This window comes from Somniosus microcephalus, chromosome 22, assembly GCF_052327205.1.
Source record: "Somniosus microcephalus isolate GS21.2 chromosome 22, FLI_Smic_1.0, whole genome shotgun sequence".
Classification (NCBI taxonomy): domain Eukaryota; kingdom Metazoa; phylum Chordata; class Chondrichthyes; order Squaliformes; family Somniosidae; genus Somniosus; species Somniosus microcephalus.
The window spans coordinates 54,412,110-54,435,093 of NC_141008.1; the positions used below are offsets into that span (position 1 = coordinate 54,412,110).

General features: G+C 47.0%; 1 protein-coding gene across 1 annotated transcript in view; it reads right to left on the reverse strand.

Moving 5' to 3' along the window:
• The window catches only part of LOC147102391 (multidrug and toxin extrusion protein 1-like), a 60,402-nt gene that overhangs the window by 16,904 nt on the left and 20,514 nt on the right, over window positions 1–22,984 (reverse strand). Inside the window, exons 5-10 of the mRNA XM_085964777.1 lie at window positions 22,304–22,346; window positions 18,389–18,433; window positions 13,757–13,854; window positions 8,022–8,119; window positions 5,471–5,584; window positions 914–981 (exon numbers count right to left, since the gene is read on the reverse strand). Coding sequence (XP_085820903.1) covers window positions 914–981; window positions 5,471–5,584; window positions 8,022–8,119; window positions 13,757–13,854; window positions 18,389–18,433; window positions 22,304–22,346 — 466 coding nt within the window. The remainder of the gene's footprint in view (window positions 1–913; window positions 982–5,470; window positions 5,585–8,021; window positions 8,120–13,756; window positions 13,855–18,388; window positions 18,434–22,303; window positions 22,347–22,984) is intronic.

A 22,984-nucleotide genomic window follows, 5' to 3' on the forward strand; every position in this document is an offset into this window, starting at 1 on the left:
AGCGAACCAGTTGGGTTTTTTTTAAATGACAATCCAACACTTTACTTTTTATTTCCAGATTTAAAAAACTGAATTCAAATTCTCAGAGCTGTGGTGGGATTGAATCTATAGGAACAGAACATGAAACCAGCCTCAGACTATAGGCAGGTTATGACTGAAAAGATGCAGAATTAGACAGACACTAGATGCTTTTTAAAAAATTTGTTCATGGGATGTGGGCACTCTGATAAGGCCACCATTTATTGCTCAAGAAGGTGGTGGTGAGCTGCCTGTCATCTTTGTTGCACTTTGGTACAACGGAGTGTCTCGTTCATCCATTTCAGAGGGACAGTTAAGAGTCAACCACATTGCTGTGGGTCTGGAGTCACATATAGGCCAGACCGGGCAAGGACGGCAGATTTCCTTCCCTAAAAAAGGACATTAGTGAACCAGTTGGGTTTGAATTTGGATGATCAGCCATGATCTCATTAAATGGCGGAGCAGGCTCGAGGGGCCGAATGGCCTACTCCTGCTCCTATTCTTCTATGTTTTTATGTTATGACAATCCGGCAGTTTCATGGTCACCATTACAAGCTTTTTATTCCAGATTTATTTAATTAACTGAATTTAAATTCCCCGGCTGCCCTGGGATTTGAACTCACGACTCTGGATCATTAGTCCAGGCCTCTGGATTACTAGTCCAGTAGCGTAACCACTGTGCTACCGTACCCCAAATGATATGAATGTAGTTTCCAATTAATCCATTTTTTTCCCCAGGTTGACCACTTAAATAATAAATCAACAAGTTTAAAAAAATGAATTCTTGTGCTTTAAAGCTGCACATTATTTCTGTGTTACGAATGTCTTTTTAAAAAAAATCAAAGCATGCATGATCCGTGTAAGTACAGCGTTTGTACAGAATCTTCAGCCTTACCATGTACACTGCCGTTAACACCTGATAAATAACGGACTGCGCTCCAAGTTCAACTTCACTAACTAGCCCTGTGAACAGGAAATACTACAGTCAAACTCTGGAGAGATTAAAAGGGGGAAAAAATGATTAAAAAGGTCAAATTTTCCCCTCGATATTAGTGAGGGACATGCACGCTATTCTCGAACTGCCGATTTTCCCCTCTGGCTGCTGCAGCTCTTGCAACCAAGACAGGGAGCCAGCAATCTGCATCCAGGCCTCCGCCATTGGTGCTTAGCAGTCCTTGCTGGGATGAGGTGTGAGCAGTTTGGTGATGGTTCTCTCTCTCTGATGTCCCTCCATCTCCCTCAGAACTGAAATCGTTAGATTTAAAACTGAGATTTTTGTTAGGCAAGGGTATTAAGGGTTATGGAACCAAGGCGGGTAGATGGGAGTTAAGACACAGGATCAGCCATGATCTAATCGAATGGCGGAATAGGCTCGAGGGGACCGAGTGGCCTCCTCCTGTCCCTAGAAGAAGCATCGCCCGCCTTTCGAACAACACCTCCCCACAGCAGCATGCATGATTAGCAACCCAGCGGAGACAGGAATCAACCTTGTTTCAAGCTGATGCCGGGGCCCACTCTACAGCACCTGAACCAATACGGCGTTGGATATGTTTCCGACGCTGTTCAGGCACGGAAGGTTGGCCCTCTAACTTGGACGCGGTCTTATTTCACCCTCAGGGTCTCCTAGGCGTGGTCCATTAGCTTGGTCAGTTCACTGCACATCTCTTGAATGTAGCAGAAGCTTGTCGTAAAAGGCGATTGTTGGGAGCTGGAATCACGATCAGGAAATAGTCGAAAGAGCTGGAGATGCAAGAACCATTACTTGTAAGCTAGCCGTGAGCTGCTGAATACGGTTGTATGTAAAGTTGCTGTAAACCATAAGAAATCTGGTTGTTTTTTCTTCATCAGTCGATGCTGAATTATTGGGAACATTAAAGACTTGCATTTATATAGCACCTTTCACGACTTCAGGACACCCCAAAGCGCTTTACAGCCAATGAAGTACTTTTTGAAGTGTTGTATTGTAGGAAACGCAGCAGCCAATTTGTGAGCAGCAAGCTCCCACAAACAGCAACGTGATAAAGACCAAAGAATCTGTTTTTTTTTTTTTATATAAGTGATGTTGATTGGGGGATAAATATTGGCCAGGACACCGGGGAGAACTCCCCTGGCTCTTCTTTGAAATAGTGCCACGGGATCTTTTATGTCCACCCGAGAGGGTAGACGGGGCCTCGGTTTAACATCTCATCCGAAAGATGGCACCTCTGACAGTGCTGCACTCCCTCAGCACTGCACTGGAGTGTCAGCCTAGATTTAACAACTATTAACAATATGCCAGAACAACAGAACCACCACAGTTCAAACCCTCCTCCCTCTTGATCCTGGCAGAGAAATACAATTGAAGCAACTTATTACCCCTTGCGTATTAATCTTCTTTGAGTTATCGGGGCGTCTCCAAAGTGGCCACAGCACTTGCCACGTTCAGTCTTAAGGCTTCCAAGTTCATATGTAAACCGTACTTTAATCATTGAGATGGGCCTCTAGAAAGGAAGTCCTATGCCTTGGTATCATAGGTAGCCGGACATAACTCTTCTTGTACCACGGCTTTTAAATGTCTCCAAAAATCCTAACAGCTGGACAATGCTGAAGGGTATAGTTTGAAGGATATGGATTGTTCATTCCATCAGGAATACTCTGGAATTTCCCTTGCCAAGAAGGAATTCCAGGCAAATTAAATTGAAATTGGATTACCACGGCTGGCATTACATTTTTCCATTACTGGCTAAGTCTTTTCAATGCTTCGGCAGTGTGTGGGGGTGAGAGAGAGAGAAAGAGGAGAGCCGAGTGTTTATTACCCAGTTACCTAACACTGGTAAAAGAAACCAGATGGAGTCTCCACAACAGGGACATGTGAACTATTGGATTGTGCCGCTGACTTATTTGTTCATGGAATGGGTCTCTAAACATAGATGTTAACGTCTGGTATGAACCCAGAGTCTGCAACATGATGCCTAGGCTGGCTGGGGTTTTGCTGGACTAGATAGGGAGAAACTGTTTCCACGGACAGCAGGGTTGGTGACCAGGGGACACAGTTAAAGAACCCGAGGGTGGAGGGAGGCGAGGAGAAATTGTTTTACGCAGCGAGTTGTTGTGATGCAGAATACACGGAGGGCGGTGGAAGCAGATTCAATAGTAACTTTCAAAAGGGAATTGGATATAGACTTGCAAAGGAAAGATTTGCAGGGCTATGGGGGAAGAGCAGGGGGAAGTGGAATTGGAGAGCTCTACCAAAGAGCCAGCATAGACACGATGGGCCGAATGGCCTCCTTCTGTGCTGTATGATTCTATGAATATAGAATTACTAAATAGGATCCTATAGGCTGAACACTTTTGGTTTTCCTAAATGTCTTTTGTGGGATAGGAACTTAATATAAATATTACTGAACCATTCGCCATTTTCTGTATCCATTACTAAATCTGGTACTTCAATGATACATCATATGCATGGCCCAGAACTGCGGGTCTCCACGGGTGAGTACGCACGAGGTACTCACCCGTAGGCCCAATGGAAGTGCTGGTTTTGTGCATGCACTGTGCACGCGCGGGAAACCGGCACTTCCGTTCCCATGAAAGAAGGGGTTCAGAGGTCGAACGTGTGTGCCGGAGAGGCAGCGCGTGCACATCGAACTTACATTAAAAAAAAAATTTTTTTTGCAGGTTTCTCCGGGAGGGCAAGTCTCCAGAAGTTAGACATTTAAAAAGCAATCATAAGGCCTGCTTTTAACAAGGTACAGGAAACTGTCGATTTACCGGCACCTAAATAACCGGAAATCTCGGTTAACCGGCAAAATTCAGGAGTAGGTTCAGGTAACTTTTATTACTCCATTTGTTGCTGTGCAAGGGTGTGGCTGCAGCTGTTGCTAAGCTACAGAGATGCTTGCAACTTGTGCCCATTGTTCTGAAGCTGTTGCTAAGCAACAGGGTTTGTTGCTTTATACAGAGCTCTCAGCTCTGTATCTTTTACTATATAATGTTCGGTTATCCGGAATTTTTGATGAACCAGCACCACGTCGGTCCCGTCCGTGCCGGATAAAAAAGAGTTTCCTGCAAGTGGTGAATTAATTAAAATTAAAACATTTTTTCCACAGGTTTATTATTTTGAAATACTTTAAAGAAAGGTAAGTTTATTTTTAGCCCAGTTAGAAAATAAAATTATTTTTTTCAAAAATTTAAATGATTAATAGTTATTGCATGTAATTTATAGTTTATTTTAAAAATGTGATTAAAAAATTTTTTTTTTTTTGAAGATTTAGTGATGTTTTGGGGCTCGTAGTATTTATAAGTCTGACAGCACTTCCTGTCAAACTTATGAATGAAGCATTCCCTGCTCCAATTGGCTCCCCATGGCCCACGTGATCCCAGGGGACGCATCGAACTAACTGCGCCCCTGGGATACGCAAGCACTGCGCGCCGGCAGTTGGTGGAGGCCCAGGATTGGAATTCCAAGCGGGCCCACAGCTCAACGGCCGGCGCTGTCGGTAAGTACAGGTCGGGGGCTTGCACCTGCGAGAAGCCCCCGACCCGAATTTCTGGGCCATGGGCTGCTCTTATCTTCTAGTGATTTTATTGTTTTGAGATCTTAATCCTGATGGGATATCACTCTCTGGTTGCTTTGCCTACTGTACAGGGAGCTGTGTATTAACTTGTGATTTGAATGAAGGGAAGATAATGCCTTTCCTATTGAGTGTGTTTGTGCACCACTGCAATTAGAGAGAAAAAGGATCCATGCTTGCCTCATTTGAGGGCATTTGTTTTTTTGAATTTTTTTTTAATTTTTTTAAACATATTATGGAATTTGCAGCACATACATGCCATTCGGCCCCACTGGTCTGTGCTGGTGTTTATGTTCCACACGAGCCTCCTCCCGCCCTTCTTCATCTCACCCCATCAACATATCCTTCTATTCCTTTCTCCCTCATGTGCTTATCTAGCTTCCCCGTGAATGCATCCATACTATTCATCTCAACCACTCCTTGTGGTAGCGAGTTCCACTTTCTCACCACTCTCTGGGTAAAGAAATTCCTTCCGAATCCTTTATTGGATTTATTAGCGACTTAGTGATTTTGTGTCCTCTAGTTTTGGACTCCCCTGTTTTATGCCCTACCTTTTTGTTCAAGGACTCTCGTCAGCTTCTCGACAATAATGGAGGGTGGTGTTTTAGCAACGGGGCCTCACATGGCCACTGATGGGTGGTTCTTTCTCCAGTCTTGTGTGTATCTTGGGGGCAGATGTTGGGTAAGGATGTATGTCAGAAGGGATGGAGATAGTTATTACAGGAGACCCACCTCACCAATGAGGAGCCTCTTTATTTGGAGTGGGTAGAAAGTTCACGGGCCTCATTTAATGAACCAACTTGGATTTAGAAAAGCTGCTCTCATGACCTCGGGGCATCTCAAAGCGCTTGGACGCAAGGAGTCAGGAGTTTTAGACGAAGGGATGTTCGTTTATTTACCTGCAAGGAAAGTTCCAATTTCGTACGTCCACCATTCAATACACAGCATAAGCATGCTGGGAATTGCCAGCCGTATAAAGTTGCCCCACTCCTGCAGACAATCAGTGGACCATCCTAGAGTACAAAGAATGGAGTTACTGGCACAGTGCAGGAAATGTTTGAGAAGAACATAAGGGAGGAGAGAAGGTGGGAGCAAGAAAAGGCCTTTCAACCAATTCAGCTCAGCCCAATATTTCAGTCCCTTGCTCAGGATCCAAACCATTCATTTTCAGGACAAGGTTTAGGCTCATCTTTTTTTTCGTTCACGGGATGTGGGCGTCGCTGGCAAGGCCAGCATTTACTACCCATCCCGAATTACCTTCGAGAAGGTGGTGAGCCGCCTTCTTGAACCGCTTCTAGCCAAGCTGTTCCAGTACTGCCACAACACTGGCATCTATCCGACAATGTGGAAAACTGCCCAGGTATGTCCTGTCCACAAAAAGCAGGACAAATCCAATCCGGCCAATTACCGCCCCATCAGTCTACTCTCAATCATCAGCAAAGTGATGGAACCTGCTCACTGACGCCCAGCTTGGGTTCCGCCAAGATCACTCTGCTCCCGACCTCATTACAGCCTTGGTCCAAACATGGACAAAGGAGCTGAATTCCAGAGGTGAGGGGAGAGTGACTGCCCTTGACATCAAGGCAGCATTTGACCGAGGGTGGCATCAGGACCCCTAGTAAAACTGAAGTCAATGGGAATCAGGGGGAAAACTCTCCACTGGCTGGAGTCATACCTAGCACAAAGGAAGATGGTTGTGGTGGTTGAAGGTCAATCATCACAGCCCCAGGACACCGCTGCAGGAGTTCCTCAGGGCAGTGTCCTAGGCCCAACCATCTTCAGCTGCTTCATCAATGACCTTCCCTCCAACATAAAAGATTAGAAATAGGGATGTTCGCTGATGACTGCACAGTGTTCAGTGCCATTCACAACTCCTCAGATAATGAAGCAGTCCATGCCCGCATGCAACAAGACCTGGACGATGTTCAGGTTTGGGCTGATAAGTGGCAGGTAACATTCGCGCCACAGAAGTGCCAGGCAATGACCATCTCCAACAAGTGAGCGTCTAACCACCGCCCCTTGACATTCAATGGTATTACCATCGCCGAATCCCCCCACTATCAACATCCTGGAGGTCACCATTAACCAGAAGCTTAACTGGACCAGCCACATAAATACTGTGGCAACAAGAGCAGGTCAGAGGCTGGGTATTCTGTGGCAAGCGTCTCACCTCCTGACTCCCCAAAGCCTTTCCACCATCTATAAAAGGCACAAGTCAGGAGTGTGATGGAATACTCTCCACTTGCCTGGGTGAGTGCAGCTCCACCACCAACTCCAAGTTCCCCTCCAAGTCACACACCATCCTGACTTAGAAGTATATCGCCGATCCTTAATCGTCACTGGGTCAAAATCCTGGAACTCCCTCCCTAACAGCACTGTGGGAGTACCTTCACCACACGGACTGCAGCAGTTCAAGGCGGCAGCTCACCACCACCTTCTCAAGGGCAATTAGGGATGGGCAATAAATGCTGGCCTTGACAGCAACGCCCACATCCCATAAACAATTTTTTTTTTTAAACGCTGCAGTCCGTGTGGTGAAGGTGCTCCCACAATGCTGTTAGGGAGGGAGTTCCAGGATTTTGACCCAGCGACGATGAAGGAACGGTGATACATTTCCAAATCTGGATGGTGTGCGACTTGGAGTTGGTGGCGTTCCCATGCACCGGCTGCTCGTCCTTCTAGGTGGTAGAGGTCGCGGAATTTGGGAGGTGCTGCCGAAGGTGTGGTCATACCAATATCGCAATCTTAGCCGTGCCACCAGGAGGTGTCATCAAGTGAATGTTAATCGAATCAGCTAGGCTTCTCTGACGCATCTTTTAATGGTTGCCTTAGTAATGACAAAACTAAAGTCCTTGGAACAGATCAGCTGCCTGCTCTTAGTTGGAGAATGGCACACGTTAAAAGAAAGACTTGAATTTATATAGCGCCTTTCACGGCCACCAGATGTCCCAAAGCGCTTTACAGCCAATGAAGTCCTTTTGAAGTGTAGTCACTGTTGTAATTTGGGAAACGCAGCAGCTTATTTGCGCACAGCAAGCTCCCACAAACAGCAATGTGATAACAAAACAGATTATCTGGTCATTACGTTGATTGAGGGATAAATATTGGCCAGGACAGCAGGGATAACCACCACCCCCCGAGCAGACAGGGCCTCGGTTGAACGTCTCATCGGAAAGACTGCACCTCTGACAGTGCTGCACTCCCTCAGAGAACATGGGGCTCAGCAGTGATGCCCTCAAAACAGTCGAATTGCCTGTTGACACGGTACCGGCTCGCACACTAGAAAAACAGCCATGTGGGCAAGACACAAGCCCAGTGGCCATGGAACTGTTTCCCCAACAAGTGTCATTAGGACAGGAGGAGACAAAAGGAAAAGAAGTGGTGCGAAATAAATTTAAAACAGCCTTTAAAAAGAAACCCAATATTGCACAGAGATAGGCTGTAAATTACCTGTCCAGGTCCCCACATACAGCTTCCTCCATCGAATGTATAGAAACAGGAGAATAACTTGACAGTACTGAGAAACTACATTGGCAGCAGCGGAGCCCCTGAAAAACAACAAGTTCACGTGTCAAAGGCGGCTTCAGATAAAGCCTGGGTCACCACTCAGTGAACAGTTCAACTGGTCAGAACGGGATTTTAGATAGACCAGCGCCAGCGAGAAAGTGGCCCCACCTCCCTTTCAATGTGGCTCTCGGTAAAACCGCACGGGTAATCCTGGGGCCTCCAGCCATGGCCCACCCCAGCTGTGCATTATCAACAGAGCTGGGATTCAATGCTCTTCCCGTTCTCTCTCGCTCTCTCTGTCCATTGCGAGGAAGGGAAGGAACATTGTAATGTATTACCACGTGGTTTCAGTTCGCTCTGGCCTAATAAACCAGCACATGGACGAGCAGCTCATCCTGTCTCTGTCCTTCATTTGTTCCACCCAAGTATATTACATTTTGGCGACGAGGATGGGATCTCAGCCATTTTTAGGGATGATGGTAGGACACAGAATTGATACCATTCCATAACCGTCGTACCGAATTGTCTTGTGAGAAAGGTTGTATCAAGTGGGGAAACAGTGGTGGTACCTACTTCTTCGAGAGATAGAATTCTGGCCGAACTTCATACTGAACATCCAGGGATCGTCAGTATGAAATCAATTGCAAGAAGCTTTGGTTTACTGGCCTGGATTGGACAGTGATCTTGAACCCCTTGATCATGAACACATACATGAGTCTGACTCCGTTCAGACTTCAGTAACTGAAGTACCAGGTTCAAACAAATCTGCAATAGAAACAGGATCATCCTTGAGTTCAGAACCAAAACAAAACAGCCCAAAAATTGGTTCAACACCAAAACCTTCTGTGAGGAGATCAGGAAGGCTTCGCAAACCTGTTATTAAACTGGATTTGTAGCTCATTTAAAAGTAAAAAAGCCAGGAGTTTTTGTGAGGTACATGTAATGCTGGGAAAGGCGGGACCATAATTTTGTTGTATTGGAGAGGGGAATATGTGCAATTTTTTTTTTTTTTTTTAAGGGGAAAGCAGTGTCATGTATTGTCACATGGTTTGTCACATGGTTTAGCATGAGCATGCTCAGTTCACTCTGGCCTAGTAAAGCCAGCTCATGAACTAGCAACTGGTGTCTCTGTCCTTCAGTTATTCCCTACCCACATATATTAACAAGCATCATTGGGAAGTGGGAGATTCCCATCATTCATAGCACTTTCCCAGCATCTATAGCACCCATAGAGCAAGTGAAAGGCCTTGCTAAAACTATAGGACCTAGAGTTTAATAGACTTATCCAACATGTTTATTTCTTCCCTTTTCCTGTGTGTAAATGCCTTGCCTCCACTTGGCAATTACCCAGAATGGTATATTTAACATATAGGGCTTGGTGTATGGCCTGTTGTTCCTTGGTCTGCATGTTGGAGCAACAGAGAGACCGGTCCGTGAGTAAGTTCCTGGCCTGAACCAAAAAGTTAATTAATAAACAATGAGATGGGCACATTGCAGATTTCCAGAAGGCCAATATACATGCCACCAACTCTGGTTCAACAAGTGACAAGACTCCGGCCCAGGAAATTCCATTAAGTTGTATATTGCTGGATGTATCTTTTTATAATGGATACAAACTGGAGGGATGAACTTCCAAAATGACTGCTCTAGGTATCACATGACTCAACATCACTTCGGTTTAAATCGTGTGATTAGATTGTAGGAACCAAGGGTGGAGAGCCCAGGTCCGTACTGCACAACATAGCCAAGGTTAGGAAGAGTCAGATGGAATGAATAACAAAGGACGAGTCAGCCAAAGTCACTCTTGCATAACTTCTGGCTGTTGGTGACAGAACAGGCTCGTCAAAGGGGAGGATGCATCTACTTGTCATCTTTGCCTAGGGAATGCTTGCGAAACCAAAAGATGGAGGGAGAGGGAACAAGGATAAAAGTGAGGGGAGATTAGAAATTCTTCTGACCATCCAGTTATAGTGCAGAATCCAAGAGGAAGAATCACAGCACAGAAAGAGCCCACTCGGCCCTGTGCCTGCTCTTTGAAAGAGCTATCCAATTAATCCCACTTCCCCTGCTCTTTCCCCACAGCCCTGCAAAATTTTCCTTTTCAAGCAATTCCCTTTTGAAAGTTACTATTGAATCTGCTTCCACCACCCTGCCAGGCAGCGCATTCCAGATCACAACTCGCTGCGTTAAAAAAATTCCCTTCAGCTCCCGCCTGAATCTTTAAAAAAAAAGACAATTATCTTAAATCTGTGTCCTCTGGTTACTGACCCTCCTGCCAGTGGAAACAGTTTCTCCCTATCTACTCCATCAAAACCCTTCTAATTTTGAACACCTCTATTAAATCTCCCCTTAACCTTCTCTGCTCTAAGGAGAACAGCCCCAGCTTCTCTAGTCTCTCCACTTAACCGAAGTCCCCATCTGCGAACAACAAACTGCACACCCAGACGGAGCTTTTATCGTCGCGGGGGACTTCAATCACAAACCTAAAATCTGTACTCCCGAAATTCCACCAGAATGTTTCCTGCCCCACAAGAGGGGAGAACACACTGGATCAAGTCTACACGCGCATTGTAGATGCTTATAAGGCCATTCCCTGCCCCTACCTTGGGAAGTCTGACCACCTCTCCCTGTTTCTAGCCCCGGCATACAAACCGCTCATCAAAAGAGTGAAAACATCAGTAAGATCAGTGAAAGTATGGCCAGAGGGGGCAGTCTCGGAGCTTCAGGATTGCTTCGAACGCACTGATTGGAGCATGTTTGCCCATACTGACATCGAGGAATACTCATCCACAGTGCTATTCTACATCGACAGTTGCGTCGAGGTCGTCACGACCCATAAAAATATCAGGACATACCCCAACCAGAAACCCTGGATGAACGGGGAGGTCCGCTCGCTGTTAAAAGCACGCGACGTAGCATTTAAATCTGGCGACTCAGCGGCTTACAGTGCAGCTAGGACCAACCTAAAAAAGGGTATCAGGACTGCCAAAAGGAAACAGACTGCGGATTGAGGATCATTTCCACAACAACTCGGACCCCCAGCACATGTGGCAAGGCATCCAGTCCATCACTGACTACAAGGGTAAAAACACCAGCCTCCCCGGTTAGCGATGCCTCCCTTCCGGAGGAGCTTAACTTCTACGCTCGCTTTGACAGGGACAACAGGGAGCCAGCTACCAAAGCCTTGCCACCCCCAGAAGACCAGGTGCTCACACTGGCGACCTCCGACGTAAGGGGTGTTCTACGCGGAGTGAACACACGCAAGGCTGCTGGACCTGATAGCATCCCTGGACGGGTACTGCTGATTAGCTGGCTGATGTCTTCACCGCCATCTTCAATCTGTCATTGGCCCAGGCAGTAGTCCCTACATGCTTCAAGACCGCTACCATTATTCCTGTGCCAAAGCAAACGGCTGTGACGTGTCTGAACGACTATCGACCTGTTGCACTCTCACCCATCATAATGAAGTGTTGAGAGAGACTGGTCCTGGCTCACATCAAAGCCAGTGTTCCCGCCTCTCTTGACCAACACCAGTTTGCCTATCGTGCAAACAGATCAACGGAGGATGCAATCACAACTGCTCTGCATTCTGCATTGAATCACTTAGACGGTAAAGAGACCTACATCAGAATGCTGTTCATAGACTACAGCTCAGCATTCAACACTATCGTCCCCAACAAGCTGGCCACCAAACTCCACACTCTTGGCCTGAACACTTCCCTCTGCAACTGGACCCTGGACTTCCTAACTAACAGACCCCAGTCTGTCAAATTAGGTAACCACACCTCCTCCCCCCAGACCCTGAACACGGGGGCCCCACAAAGTTGTGTTCGGAGCCCCCTCCTCTACTCCCTCTTCACCCACGACTGTATGGCTGTTCATGGTTCCAACACCATCATCAAGTTTGCGGATGATACCATGGTGGTAGGCCAGATCACCAACAACGATGAGTCAGCCTACAGGGAGGAGGTCCAGCATCTCGTGAAGTGGTGCGCCGATAACAACCTGGCCCTTAACATCAAGAAAACCAAGGAAATCATTGTGGACTTCAGGAAGTCTAAAGGCGGAAGTCACACCCCCATCCACATCCATGGGTGGACAGCTTGAAGTTCCTCGGAGTCCACATCACGGAAGACCTCTCCTGGTCCCTCAATACCTCCTCTCTGGTGAAGAAGGCCCAGCAGCGCCTACATTTCCTAAGGAGGCTGAAGGGATGTAACCTGTTACTCCTGATCCCCTCTAACTTTTACCGCTGCACAATAGAGAGCATCCTGACGCACTGTATCACAGTATGGTATGGCAGCTGTAGCTCGCTCCTATGATCGGAAAGCCCTGCAGCGGGTAGTCAAAACTGCCCAACGCATTACCGGCACCCGGCTACTGACCATAGAGAACATCTATCAGAAGCGCTGTTTACGGAGGTCACTGACTATCAAAGACCCTACCCACCCCAGCCACAGTTTGTTCGCCCCCGCCGCCATCTGGGAAGACGCTACAGATGCATTCGCACCCGAACGACCAGATTTAGGAACAGCTTCTTTCCCAGGGCTGTCATCCTACTGAACTCCACAAATAAACTCTAAAGCCTGCACATCTGCCAATGCACTTTATTATGTTTATGTTAATGTATTACAAGTCAAATGAATGTCAAATGTCTTAATCTAAATGTACACTCTCGGGAGCCGCAAGACTACATTTCGTTGTACTGCACTTGTGCACTAACAATGACAATAAAGTTGATTATTATCTCCTCTGCACACTCTCCAAGGACTTGACATCCTTCCTAAAGCGTGGTGCCCAGAATTGAACACAATATTCCAGCTGAGGCCTAACCAGTGATTTATAAATGGTTTAGCATAACTTTCTTTAATCTATGCCTCTATTTATATAAAGCCCAGGATCCCGTATGCTTTTTTCTTTTAAAAAACAGCTCTCTCAACTTATCCTTCCACCTTCAAAGAGGAAGAACTGAAAAATAAACTGGTACTTGGGTCAGGAAGGAACACCAAGTACAAATTTTGAAATATGCGTGTGCAAGTAGCCGATAACGAAATCCACAGGCCGCTTGAGATCAGATTTACTGGCTCTTCAACTATTGCCCATTAAGCTCCACCTTTGGGCTAAACCACAGTCCTCTTCGACCTCTCTTTGTGCAGCAAGTGCGTCTCCCATCAGCTAAGGAGGGGAGGCAGCGACTTTGGAGGCTGCAGAATCTATTTCCTAGAATCAAGAACGAGGGGAGGTAATCTTAAAATTAGAGCTGGGCCATTCGGGAGCGAAATCAGGAAGCACTTCCTCTCACATAACGGGAAGTAGAAATCTGGATCTCTCTCTCTCTTCCCCTCCCTCCCCAGAAGGCGGTGGACACCGAGGGACAATTGGAGCTTTCAAGACGGTGACTGATAGATTTTTGTTGGACAAAGGAAGCGAGGGCGCGAACGCGGCTAAATGGCGTTGAAGTACGGAACTGCCGTGATTTCATTGAATGGTGGAACAGGCTCGAGGGGCTGAATGGCCTCCTCCTGTTCCTATGTACAGAATACTGCAGCTTAGTTGCTCACTCACTTCCTGAAGGGTGAGGGGGGTGAAGATAAAAACCAAGAGTAAACTGGAGTGAAGAAAAGTCACAAATCAGATGATTACAGTTTTAATATGTATATATTCTATATGGTACTTACGGCACTCCCAGCGTTAGCACATACAGCAAGAGGTAATTTACCACAGCGTTAAAGATGTTGGCTATGAGACCAGTGAAAACTTGCGGAAAAATGATCCCCTGGAGTGGGAACAAATCAAAGTCAGTTCTTCTCGATTTATTTATCCAATAGACAATAACCTGGATGTGACGTGGTGGCACAGTGTACCGAAGCTCCTAACATAGGTTGTGGTCCCTCCCGTATCTTAGCCGCACTGCAGGGTGGTGGGGGAGGGAGGGCAGAGTGCAGGCCAATCACCCCACTACACAGGGAGGGAATAAAAGTCAAAGGGTTGTCACCGGGCCGCTTTGCTCCATGCCTCCGAGCGACTGATGGGGTGGGGGGTTTGGGGAGGGGGAGCAGCGACGGCCCAAGGAGCAGGCTGCTCATGCGCCATCTCTCAGATGCAGGCGTTCTACAGCCTGGTGAGGGAAAGAAACAAAATAAAAAGGGCTTTATATTCCGATTCAAAAACAAATGACCTTTTATTCACCTCTTAAATAACTTGGGGATAATTTTGACTTTGGACGATAGTATAAAGAAAGACAGACTTGCATTTCTATAGCGCCTTTCACAACCTTTCAGGTTGTCCCAAAGCACTTTACAGCCAATGAAGTACTTTTGAAGTGTAGTCACTGTTGTAATATAGGAAACGGGTGAGACCGGATCAGCCACCAGTTATACACCTCTCCGGATTTGTAAACCCACATCCGACATCGTCTAAAGTCTAAATTACACCACCTGCCTTGATTCTTTTGTTGTCAGTAAGAAGTTGAGGCTAGGTGCCATGGAGGGAGTGGAAAAAAACCCACCTGTATTTATATAGCGCCTTTAATGTAGTAAAACGTTCCAAGGCGCTGCACAGGAGTATTAGAAGACAAAAAATTGACACCGAGCCACATAAGAAATTAGGGCAGATGACCAAAAGCTGGGCCAAAGAGGTAGGTTTTAAAGAAGAGAGGTAGAGAGGTGGAGAGGTTTAGGGAGGGAATTCCAGAGCTTAGGGCCTAGGCAACAGAAGGCACGGCCGCCAATGGTTGAGCGATTATAATCAGGGATGCTCAAGAGGGCAGAATTAGAGGAGCGCAGATATCTCGGGGGGGTTTGGGGGGCGGGGGGGGGGGGGGAGCGGGCAGGAGGGATTTGAAACAAGGATGAGAATTTTGAAATCAAAGTGTTGCTTAACCGGGAGCCAATGTAGGTCAGCGAGCCCAGGGGTGATGGGCGAATGGGTCTTGGTGAGAGTTAGGGCACGGGCAGCCGAGTTTTGGATGACCTCAAGTTTACATAGGGTGGAATGTGGGAGGCCGGTCAGGAGTGCATTGGAATAGTCACGTCTAGAGGTAACAAAGGCATGGATGAAGGTTTCAGCAGCGGATGAGCTGAGGCAGGGGCGGAGACGGGCGATGTTACGGAGGTGGAAATAGGCGGTCTTAGTTATGTCGCGGGATAGGTGGTCGGAAGCTCATTTCGGGGTCAAATGTGACACCAAAGTTGCAGGGGGGGAAGATATCCTGAGAGATGATAATTGTCTGTTAACATCGGACATCAGGGCCACAGTATAAAGCTGCACACAACTGGATATTACTCATCATTAAACTGGGGGAAATGTGAAATGGAATAGTAAAGAGTACAACTGACTTCAGTGCTTCTAGACTAGGGAAGGGGAATTTTTAAAAAAACCAGCTAGAGTTTCCTTTCTTGATTTAAAACCTGTGGCCCTTAATGAAAGGTTTGTGTGCGTGCATGTGTCAGAAGAAGATAGTACAAGAAACTCTGTTAACCGGCAAAATTCAGGAGTAGGTTCAGGTAAGTTTTACTTCATATTAGTGGCAGTTCCTGGATCTGTGGCTGTGTAACTGGGGTTCGTGCACTTGTTGCTAAGCAACAGGGACACTTGGTCTGTGGCCGGAGTTCCTGCACATGTTGCTGAGCAACAGGGAAGCCTGGATTTGTTGCTGTGTACAGAGCTCTCATACCTTTTAAACTATACCTCTCTGTAATCCAGACTTTTTGATAAACCGGCACCACGCTGGTCCCGTTGGTGCCGGATAATAAAGAGTTTCCTGTAAAGGACTCAGCCGTGATATAACCGCACATTCCAACAGCCGGTTGACATTCAGCCGGGGTCATGGGTGAAGAAAGGTCACTTGGCAGAGGTATCCTTTGGGAGCGGCAGCGCCTGAGGAACCAGCCCCCGGCCCAAACCACTGCATTCAGCAGAGGAGTGGAGAAAATTGTTCAAGTTAAAAAGAGAGCAAATATTAGCTCTTGATCTGGGAGTGTTGGATGCCAACATTGGCTGGCAGAAATGGAAGAGCGCTCTATTTCTCCCAGCCGGTTCACCAAAAGTCATCTATCAAAAAAATAAATCAGCAAAAAAAATAATAAACTATATCTAGACATAAAAGTGGTGACAAGGAACTGGTTGGAACTTCCCCTTGGAGAGAGAGAGAAAAATATCAGAGGACAAGACATACAAGATCAGCATTAATTGACTCTTTGAGGTTAGCAAAGAATGGAATTGGCAGAATCCTGCAATAAATAGTATGTGTGGGTGGATGAAAAGAGGAGAGGATTGAAATAAAACAATAATTTTGCTCAGTTGCGATGCCCCGATGATTAACTGCTTGCTCACGCCCACTATCCCAGCTCACAGATAAAGCATAGGCGAAGAGGTTTTAGGAGTGAGAAAAGGCCTTTAGTTTCACGAAGCCTCTCGATTTTCTGCGAGATCAACCTCACCGACCATATCCCTTCTCACCTTTTTCCAGAAATTGTCCCTTGAACCCCAGTCTGCTCCAGTGGCCTTCTCTAGTTCAGTATCCTTTGTGCAATTTCTACCTGACTGCCTCCCTTGTACTTTCTTCATTTTGTTCTTTCTCTCCTCTTTTACAGTTGCAATAATGAACAATTCACCTACAACATTTTTTTTGCCAATTCCTTTCACAGGGTTGAAAACTTCACTTGGGTGCGAGGACAGTACCTTTGGAACGGAACCCTGGCACGGATCACTGCCTTCAGGAGAGGGAGCAAGGAAATTTGGTGGAAATATTTTTTTTTTGGTAAAGCGATCCTTTCAAGCATTTGCGCCCAGGATCTGCTAACGTGGTCTACCGTTTGCGCACTTTTAGCAGCTCCATAATTATCCATTTTACCCAACGCAATGCCAAATGTGTGCCAGCAGTGAATTCACAGCAACACTGCGGACAATTTTAACTCGGTGAGGGGGGGGGGGGGGGGGGGGGTGGTGGTTTTAAGATCAGTCTCCCGCCCGAAGCCAGAGGGAATGACGTCAAGGGGGGGCGGGGGGGAGCCGGACGCTGCTGGGGAGTCAAGGTAAAGGTCACCGGCGTGTGACCACACTCAATCAGCTCCGATGGACGGGGTCACATTGTCCGCATGCCTGATACGAGACTCCCAAAACAAGCGCTCTACTCAGAGCTCCGGCACGGCAAGAGAGTCCCAGGTGGGCAGAGGAAACACTTCAACGACACCCTCAAAGCCTCCTTGAAAAAGTGTAACATCCCCATCGACACCTGGGAATCCCTGGCCCAAGACCGCACAAAGTGGAGGAGAAGCATCTGGGAAGGCGCCGAACACCTCAAGTCTCTTCACTGGGAGAAAGTGGAAGCCAAGCGCAGACAGCGGAAGGAGCGCACGTCAACCCAAGCACCCCACCCACCTGCCCCTTCAACCACCGTCTGCCCCACCTGTGACAGAGACTGTAGGTCCCGCATTGGACTCATCAGTCACCTGCGAACTCATTTTTAATGTGGAAGCAAGTCAGCCTCGGTTCCGAGGGACTGTCGAAGAAGAAATGCTGGAGAGGGGGTTCGTAAAAAAGATGCCGGCGTGGGGGGAGGGCAGAGGGAAGGTTGGGACAGGGGAGGCCCAAGAAGTCCTTCTGGGTCCTGGAGGTATACTCGTGCTCCTCCTGACCACCCCCCCCAACGAATCTTCCCAAATTTTACCTTGACCTCTACTCTGCTCCCTCACCGCCAGGCATCTTTGGCGGGTGGGCCTCTCCGAGTTGCAGTAAAAATAGCGTTGCGGCACCGATGATCACATCGCCGCCATGACCTTTCCAGTTCAATTAGGGTCCCCCGCCTGCCCATAGCGGGAGACTTGACCAACTTGAAAGTCAGCAAAGAGAAAATGGCGAAAAACGTTTCTCTCTCTCTATCCACCCTGATTGGCAGACAACCTAGTCCTGGGACTTTACCCGTGACTGCTCGTGGTGCGAGGGGGCCTCCCCTCCCCTCCTCCCAGATGTCTCGGCCTCTCATCTTCTCTCCCTCCCCATCGGGAGACACCTGGCCTCCGCCTGCTGCCTCCCCACAAAGGTATCGCTAAGATCAGGAACTTACCGTGTGGGGAATCGCGGGGACAAACCTGCTCCACCACCGTGCTACCTGGAATAGTTTCCACTTTCAACATCCACTTGCTACGGTGCCTCTACGTTTTTTAAAAAAAAATGAATCTTCTACCTGATCGCAGTTGAACTTTAAATTAAGGGAAATGAAACTGAAAAATTTCACATACGGTTTACAGCAACAATCATTAAATTAACTGCATTTGCAAAAATACAAAGTCAAAATTCAGCAACTGTACCTGATTCTGAAGGTATCTGATCTCTAACTGATAAAGAAATGTTGCCTATGGAGATACAAGGGGAAAAAAAAAAAATTAGGATGACAGATGGTGCAGTGATCAGTATCTAGATGGAAATAAAGCCTCATTCACACTTTTCTTCAAAGCTCGAGTCTGGCCTGTTGGGCTCATGTTCTTCAGACGGAATGGATGCCATTTGCACTGGTCTACCACGGTGTGATGAAATATTCCATTCATCACTCATCAGTATTTCTCTGCCTGTGACTGTGGTTGGTTTCAGTTTCATTTCCATTGTATTGTACTGTGTGTAGGGCTCCGCCCATACCTGGCTCCTATGTAAGCTGGCCCAGCCTGCAGCACATCCAGTACGGCAGACCTCTGGATGGAAGATACATTCTCCTCTGTGTGTTACCTTCTAAGTCAATAAAAGCCTTGTTTTGTTTCGCTAACATCGAGTCTCGGATTTATTGAGGCACATCACACGGCCCAAGCAGGATCTTGCTTTAAGGATCCAAACTAGCGAGGTTACATTTAAAAGGCAAGAGGTTACCTCCAAAGTCTCAGTGGGTAAGTCCTCGCACCCCCCCGCAGCATGTTACTGAAGCATGGACCGAGATGATCCTGGCTTCGGACACCGTGCGTGTGGAATTAGCTGGGGCAGCATTTGGAGGCACTACTCCTGGCTTCAGAGCAACTGGGAAAGATCAGCTTGGGTTTCCTGTCCTGCTATCCTCTGCTGGAAAGCGTGTGCTTGTGGACATTGAGTGGGGACCAGATCCATTTCAGCTCTCCACCGTTAAACAGCACACCAACACTTATCGCTAGTCTCACACGTGAATAAAGAAAGCACTTGGATTTATATCGTGCCTTTCACAACCTCAGGTGGAACCAAAGCGCTTTACAACCAATGAAGTACAGTCACTGTTGTAATGCAGGAAACGTGGCAGCCAAGTTACACCCTTGTTCAAAAAAAAAAAAGGGGTTGTAAAAGATAAACCCAGCAACTACAGGCCAGTCAGTTTAACCTCGGTAGTGGGGAAGCTTTTAGAAACAATAATCAGGGACAAAATTAACAGTCGCTCGGACAAGTGTGGATTAATTAAGGAAAGCCAGCACGGATTTGTTAAAGGCAAATCGTGTTTAACCAACTTGATTGAGTTTTTTGATGAGGTAACAGAGAGGGTTGATGAGGGCAATGCGGTTGACGTGGTGTACATGGATTTCCAAAAGGCATTCGACAAAGTGCCACATAATAGGCTTGCCAGCAAAGTTGAAGCCCATGGAATAAAAGGGACAGTGGCAGCATGGATATGAAATTGGCTAAGTGACAGGAAACAGAGAGTAGTGGTGAAGGTATACCGTGGTATTCCCCAGGGGTCGGTTCTAGGACCACTGCTTTTCTTGATATATATTAATGACTTGGACTTGGGTGTACAGGGCACAATTTCAAAATTTGCAAATGTCAAAAAACTTGGAAGTATAGTGAACAGTGAGGAGGATAGTGATAGACTTCAAGAAGACATGGACAGGCTGGTGGAATGGGCAGACACATGGCAGGTGAAATGTAATGCAGAAAAGTACGAAGTGATACATTTTGGTAGAAAGAATGAAGAGAGGAAATATAAACTAAAGGGTACAATCCTAAAGGGGGTGCATGAAGAGAGAGACCTGGGGGTATATGTACACAAATCATTGAAGGTGGCAGGGCAGGTTGAGAAAGCGGTTAAAAAAGCTTACGGGATCCTGGGCTTCATGAAGAGGTATAGAGTACAAAAGCGTGGAATTATGATGAACCTGTATAAGACACTGGTTCGGCCTCAACTGGAGTATTGTGTCCAAATCTGGGCACCGCACTTTAGGAAGGATGTGAAGGCCTTCGAGAGGGTGCAGAAAAGATTTACGAGAATGATTCCAGGGGTGAGGACTTCAGTTACGTGAATAGACTGGAGAAGCTGGGGTTGTTCTCCTTAGAGCAGAGAAGATTGAGAAGAGATTTGATAGAGGTGTTCAAAATCATGAAGGGTCTGGACAGAGTAGAGAGAGAGAAACCGTTCCCATTGGCGGAAGGGTCGAGAACCAGAGGACACAGATTTAAGGTGATTGGCAGAAGAACCAAAGGCGACGTAAGAGAAAACTTTTTTTACGCAGCAAGTGGTTAGGACCTGGAATGCACTGCCTGAAAGGGTGGTGGAGGCAGATTCAATCACGGCTTTCAAAAGGGAATTGGATAAGTATCTGAAGGAAAAAAATTTGCAGGGCTACGGGGAAAGGGCGGGGGAAATGGGACTAGCTGAGGTGCTCCTGCAGAGCGCCGGCACGGGCTCGATGGGCCGAATGGCCTCCTTCTGTGCTGTAACCATTCTATGATTCTATGAAACAACAATGTGATAATGACGAGATAATCTGTTCTTTTAGGTGTTGGTTGAGGGATAAATATTGGCCAGGGCACCAGCGAGAACTCCCCTGCTCTTCTTTGAAATAGTGCGATCGGATCGTTAGCCTGAGAAGGCAGACAGGGGCCTCTGTTTAATGTCTCATCTGAAAGCTGGCAGTGCAGCACTGCACTGGAGTAGATTTTGTGCTCAAGTCTGCAGTGGGACTGGAACCAACAACTTTCTGACCCAGAGGCGAGAGTGCTACCGTGAGCCATGGCTGAATAATGGCAACGAAGCAAGATACAAGAGGACTATTAGAGCCTTGCCTCAAGGGTGCAGGGACCAATTATAGCATTCCTACTGCCAACCAGTCAAATCAGCTCAGACTGGGCACTAAACCAGGGAACCAACCAGGTCTCTGTGGCTCAGTGCCACCCCAGGCAGGGCACTGACCCCAGGCAGGGCACTGACCCACGTGGAGCTCCACAGGGACTTCTCTTTAATTAGACTAATCTGCAACACTCACACTTCTTCTACATTTTAGTGTCAGCCAGTGGCTCAGTGGGTAGCAGCCTTCACCTCTCGGTCAGAAGGTCGTGGGTTCAAGCCCCACTCCAGAGACTTGAGCACAAAATCTCGGCTGACACTCCCAGTGCAGTGCCGAGGGAGTGCTGCACTGTCGGAGGTGATGTTAAACCGAGGCCCCATCTGCTCTCTCAGGTGGGCGTAAAAGATCCCCTGGCACTATTTCGAAGAAGAGCAGGGGAGTGTGGCCCGGCCACAACAGAAAAGATCAGCCAGGCATTTCGATAGTTCTCCTACGAACCTCTCCGCAGACTCAGTAACTGTGAACACAAGCTGCCTGCATCAATGAACCGCCCGTGTGCGCGCACCATCCGTCAGGCACTTGTCACCTTTGAGATTTTGTCAAGAACCAAGTCACGCCTCGACTACAAAATATTCAAAAAACTAAAAAGTGAAAAGTTTTTTTTGAAGAAAAGAAACTAGTGTAACTGCATTGTTCAATAGTGCACGAGTTTGGCTTGGTTGGTCACACTCTCGCCTCTGCATCAGAAGCGTACGGGTTCAAAGGCCAATCCAGGACTTGGGCCCATAATCTAGACTGACACTCCCACTGCAGTGCTGAGGGAGTGCTGCACTGTCGGAGGTGCCGTTTTTCAGAGGAGCCGTTAAACCGAGGCCCCGTCTGCCCTCTCAGGTGGACATAAAAGATCCCATGGCCACTATTTCGAAGAGGAGCAGGGGAGTGATCCCCAGTGTCCTAGAGCCAATATTTATCCCTCAATCAACATCACAAAAAACAGATTATCTGGTCATGATCACATTGCTGTTTGTGGGAGCTTGCTGTGTGCAAATTGGCTGCTGCGTTTCCTACATTACAACAGTGACTACACTTCAAAAAAAGTACTTCATTGGCTGTAAAGCGCTTTGAGAAAAGGCGCTATAGAAATGCAAGTTTTTTTTAAAAAACTGACCAGTTTGTTAATGAGCAGCTCACTACATCAAATAATTTACTTACAGGAAGAGCAGGGATGAATATCCAGACATAGAGCTGGGTTAACCTGCAAGAAAAAAAAGCAAGAGAGGTTGGTGAAGAACCGGGAAGCCCCACAACAGCGGCAGCGCGAGCTCGCGGTAAATTCAAACACGTAGGAGCCGTAAAGTACACGTTAATAGAACTGAAGGCCGAGAGTTAATCGGAATTGTGTTCAACAGTTTGGAAATAAATCCCAATTCAAAGACTCGTGATTCTTAATACGGTACATAAATATATTAATATATACACATGATAAAAGAATTTATAAAAATCGGCAAATAAATGCTATTCTGGTTATTTATTTATTTATCTATTTCCCGATCGTGTCGTTTATAACCACATTGGAAAGTGATTGCATAGGCTAATTGTTCATATTTTGTTGTAAGCGGTAAAGGAGAGCCAAAGCAAGCAGCTGGTTCTGTACTCCTCGAGAGCCTGGCATCTAACTCCTGACAAGATCACAGGGTTCAAAGTCACAGGAGTGCCCATCACTCAATTGCTTAAAAGGAGTACATTCAGTTCTTAGGCAGGCGGCTGTGTCTGGCTGTAGAGGATCCCACGTCAGGGGGAGAGAGAACTGGCCTGAAACAGGCTCCCAGCCAGCCTGTTCAAGAGTGACTGTTACTGACCGTATCTGTGACGAGAACTGGAAAGCACAGTTCC